The sequence below is a fragment of the Propithecus coquereli genome, unplaced genomic scaffold, assembly GCF_000956105.1.
Source record: "Propithecus coquereli isolate 6110/MARCELLA unplaced genomic scaffold, Pcoq_1.0 Scaffold42, whole genome shotgun sequence".
Classification (NCBI taxonomy): Eukaryota; Metazoa; Chordata; class Mammalia; order Primates; family Indriidae; genus Propithecus; species Propithecus coquereli.
Window position 1 is genome coordinate 1,341,844 of NW_012149952.1, and position 4,171 is coordinate 1,346,014.

The 4,171-nt window shown below is 44.7% G+C and overlaps 1 protein-coding gene across 1 annotated transcript in view; it reads left to right on the plus strand.

The window, feature by feature from the left end:
* Positions 1 to 4,171, plus strand: part of LOC105817672 (zinc finger protein 225-like) — a 29,752-nt gene that overhangs the window by 6,069 nt on the left and 19,512 nt on the right. Inside the window, exons 2-5 of the mRNA XM_012653427.1 lie at positions 1,087 to 1,169; positions 1,727 to 1,853; positions 2,024 to 2,116; positions 3,803 to 3,949. Coding sequence (XP_012508881.1) covers positions 1,089 to 1,169; positions 1,727 to 1,853; positions 2,024 to 2,116; positions 3,803 to 3,949 — 448 coding nt within the window. The 5' untranslated portion in view covers positions 1,087 to 1,088. The remainder of the gene's footprint in view (positions 1 to 1,086; positions 1,170 to 1,726; positions 1,854 to 2,023; positions 2,117 to 3,802; positions 3,950 to 4,171) is intronic.

Here is a 4,171-nt window from a genome sequence, read left to right on the forward strand (position 1 = left end):
CTCAACTTTGTTCACTTGGCCAGAGTGATGTCTTTCAGATTTGTCCACCGTAAAGTGACTTTTTTATTTAAGAAAATAAGAAAGTTTTGGCCAGGAGCAGTAGCTCATGCCTCTAATCCTAACACTTTGAGAGTCTGAGGTAGGAGGATTACTTGAGGCCAGGAGTTTGACACCAGCCTGAGCAACAGCAAGACCTCGTCCCTAAAATAAAAATATTAACCAGGTGTAATGGCATGCTCCCGTAGTCCCAGCTACTCAGGAGACTAAGGCAGAAGAATCACTCGAACCCAGGAGTCTGAGGTTGCAATGGGCTATGATGACGCCACTGCACTCTAGCCCTGGTGATAAGACCCTGTCTCAAAACAAAAAATAATACTAATAAAGTTTCTTATGGGGAGATATCTTATTAGTGGGCATTCTCCTGTAAAGATGAGCTTCTACCTCTCCCCATTTATTCATTCATTTGTTCAACTATATTCTATCACTATGGACTCAGAATTGAGTCTTGATGAGTTAAATGGCACATAGATTAACAATTATTTTTTCCAACTTTATTCAAGTGCATTTTACATATCATGGCATTTACCCATTTCATGTGTACAATTTATTGAACTTCAGTAATTTTGTGGAGTAGCCATCACCATAATTCAATTTGGATAATTTTGTCTCCTAATTGGGCTCCTTGTGCGCATTTACAATTCTCATTCTCACTCCAAACCCCATCAACAAGTAATGTACTTTCTCTCTTTGTTCTGGGCATTTCATATAAGTGGAATCATACCATCTGTGGTGTTTTTTGTTACCGACTTCCTTCATTTCACGTTACCAGTCTTCATGCATGTTGTAGCATGACTCAGTCCTTCTTCCTTTTAATAGTTGAATAACATTCCATTGTATGGATGTGCCACAATTCGTCTACCTGTATACCCATAGGAAAATTATTTGGGTTGTTTGCAGTTTGGGTCATTGTGAATAATGCTGCTGGGAGCGCTCGTGTGCTAATGCACAATACACATCCATGTTGGTGGGCAGCATCCTTGGCCACCCTTTCATGTCTCTTTTTCTGCCTTCTGTGTTACTTTCCAGGCATGATTCTGCCTTCCCAGGAACTGTATAACTCAGGACTCTGCAAATTCCCCAAAGTAGGAGGAAAAATGTCCACATTCAAGGTGAGTAAGGTTTGCTTCTCTTGTTAAAGTTCCATCTCACTACTTTAGATTGTAGTTTGTGCCTTGAGTGTACAGAGGAACCACTGCATAGCTGTCCCACAAAGGTCACCATAAGTTTGTTAGTTTGCCACATATTAAAAGTGGTAACACCCGGGGTTCAAATTTGAAAGAGGAAGATAATGGACATTATCAAGTACAGTTGGGACTTCATTGCTATATGTTGGCAATTGGCAAGATTCATTAAATCTTAATTCGTTTTGGCCGAAACGCAGCATTTAGAATCCTAGAGGGTTACTCACAAGTAGGCTCAGTGAGTACTTAAAGTAGAAGTACAGGACTTCTCTTTCATTGTTTCACTTTTGGTGGAGCTCAGGAAAATCAGTGTGTGTCATTGTCAGGATACAGATAGAATGAATGGGAAATCTACACATTGACCTATGTCAGTGTCTTTCAACATCCAGAACACCTTCACACCCATCCCTTCTGCCTGTGCAGTGCCTCCTCTCTCCCAGCAATCATTGGTCATAAGATTGAGATCAGTATGTTGGATGTTGTAGGAGGCAGTGACATTTGAGGACGTGGCTGTGGTCTTCACCCAGGAGGAGCTGAGTCTCCTGGAACCTGGCCAGAGGAAGTTGTACCGAGATGTGATGCTGGAGAACTTCAGGAACCTGCTGTCAGTGGGTGAGGAAAAATAGTCACTCTGTGTAATGGAACATCAGGTCTCAGGACTGACTTTTTATCCTAGGATGTTTAAGTTTGAGTATTCAGTGGGAATTTAAATTTCTAGTAAATTTTAGCTGGTTTTTACTTAGAATGTGTTGGGATTAAGCATGTATTTTGCATGTTCACAGAGCATCAGCCATTCCTACAAGATACATTCCACGTCCTAAGGGAAGAAAAGTTTTGGATGATGAAGACAGCAACCCATAGAGAAGGGAATTCAGGTAAGAACCAAGCAACTGTGTGTCATTGTACGTGACTCTTCTATCTGTTTACTTCTGTCCATTCTCATTTCCCTTGTCCTGGTCTAAGTTGCCTGACCTCTTTCCTGGCTTATAACAACTGCCCTCCCAGCTGATTGCCTTTCTCCCACCCTCCCATCTGTTCCCTAGGCAGTATGCTTGGGGCAGTGGGGGCCATGGTGCCAGGCGGCTTTTCAGTGGTGTGTACAGGTGTAGGCTTTGGAAGAGAGGACAGAGTTATCCCTAGGCCCCCAAATAGTGTGCTATACCAGTGGCAGACAGCCCGGGTTTTTGTCAGATCTCTCGTTTTTGCATGAGGCAACATATGGCACTGGACAATCCCTAGGCCCCTGGGTGGCATGCTTGGGCACTGGGAGAGGTGGACTGAGCGAAGCAGGCTTGTCCTAAGGCCCACATGGGCATAGGCTGTGGTGGGTGGTGCAGAACATTCCCCAGGCCCCAAACCTCTAGGGAGCATCATCCATTGATGGCAGAGGCGATAGCAGCAGAACACAGGAAACTCCTTCCTCAGGGCACGTACAAGTGTGCTGCAGCCCTGCTGCTGGCGGGCACGGTTGCTGTTAGTTGGCAGCTGCCCCAGGCAGGCAGCTTTCAAGATCTGGTGAGTACATACTCTGGCTCCCTTTGTATGGGGGGGGGCAGCCTTCCCGGTGTGCTCTACCCTCCCACCCCGTTCCCCAGAGTGTAGGACACACACTGTATGGCCTAGAGGGCTGGGAACTTGCCATACTGTTGGGTCCAACTGGTGTTGCTCTATTGCAACCCTCTGGGTAATCGTGGGGTGATGTCAGTGGGGCTCCAGGGATATGGAGATACAGGGGCTGTTGGATCCCAGGGCAAGACGCAGTCTGGTGGGGGTGGGGCTCTCAAGATAGTGCCATCATGCAGCTGCTTGAATCTCTGGAATTGTGTGGGACCCGGTGTCAGCTCACTCTCTGGAACAGTGCCCTTTGCCGGGCCCCCGGGCATTTCCTTTTCTTGGCTTCGGGGTTTTGGGTTTGGGGTTTTTCCCTTGTTTGGGTTTGTGGGGTTCCTTGTTGGGATTTTAACCTCTTGGGGACTTTTTACTTAACCTTCTCTAGCGGTGGGGAACCTCTCTGGGCTGTCAGCCAATGATAGCCAGGACGGCTGCCTTGCTTCGCTCTCCTTCCATGCCTCGTGTGTTTCTTGTCACCTCTCTGCTGAATTCCAGTGATCTCTCTTAGATGCTATTCGATGTGTTATTATCTACTCACTGTTTTGGCTCTTCTTTGTGGAGCCAAGTGCTGGGTTTCTTTAATCAGCCGTCTTGAAGCCCTCCTACCCTAAAAGCTCCTTCTGATTCAGATTTTATGAGTTACATAATTTACCATGCAAGGTTTTATACTAGGAAATAAGTGAAATAGTAACAGGTTAACTGTATGTATCATATTATTAATTCTTTAAATAAAGTCTTTTGTTTCTGCCACATATTTCAAATATCAGACTTGGTATGGTTCTAAATTGGTCTCATGCAAACCACAGAACATGTCGCACTTGGAAAACACAAACTGCACATTCTCTGTATTCGTTAAAGTTTCATGCCATGTCCTAAATGCGAAATCCTGATAACACCAAACAGAGGGTTCATTTATCTACTCTTTTATTAATAATTTTGTGTCTTTATAGTAGGCAAGGTCCAAACTGAGATGGAGACTGTTCCAGAAACAGGACCACATGAAGAGTTGTCCTGCCAGCAGATCTGGGAACAAATTGCAACTGACTTAACCAGGTCTCAAGACTCCATGATAAATAGCTGTCAGTTCTCCAAACAAGGTGATGTCCCCTACCAGACTGAGGCAGGACTTATTCACATACAACAGAAAACTTGCCAGCATAAAGAAAGTAAACAATTCTTCAGTGATGTCTTTGTCTTTGATCTTCAGCAGCAATTACACTCAAGAGAGAAGTCTCATACATGTGATGAGTGTGGAAAGAGTTTCTGTTACAGATCAGCTCTTCGTATTCATCAGAGAGTCCACGTGGGAGAGAAACTCT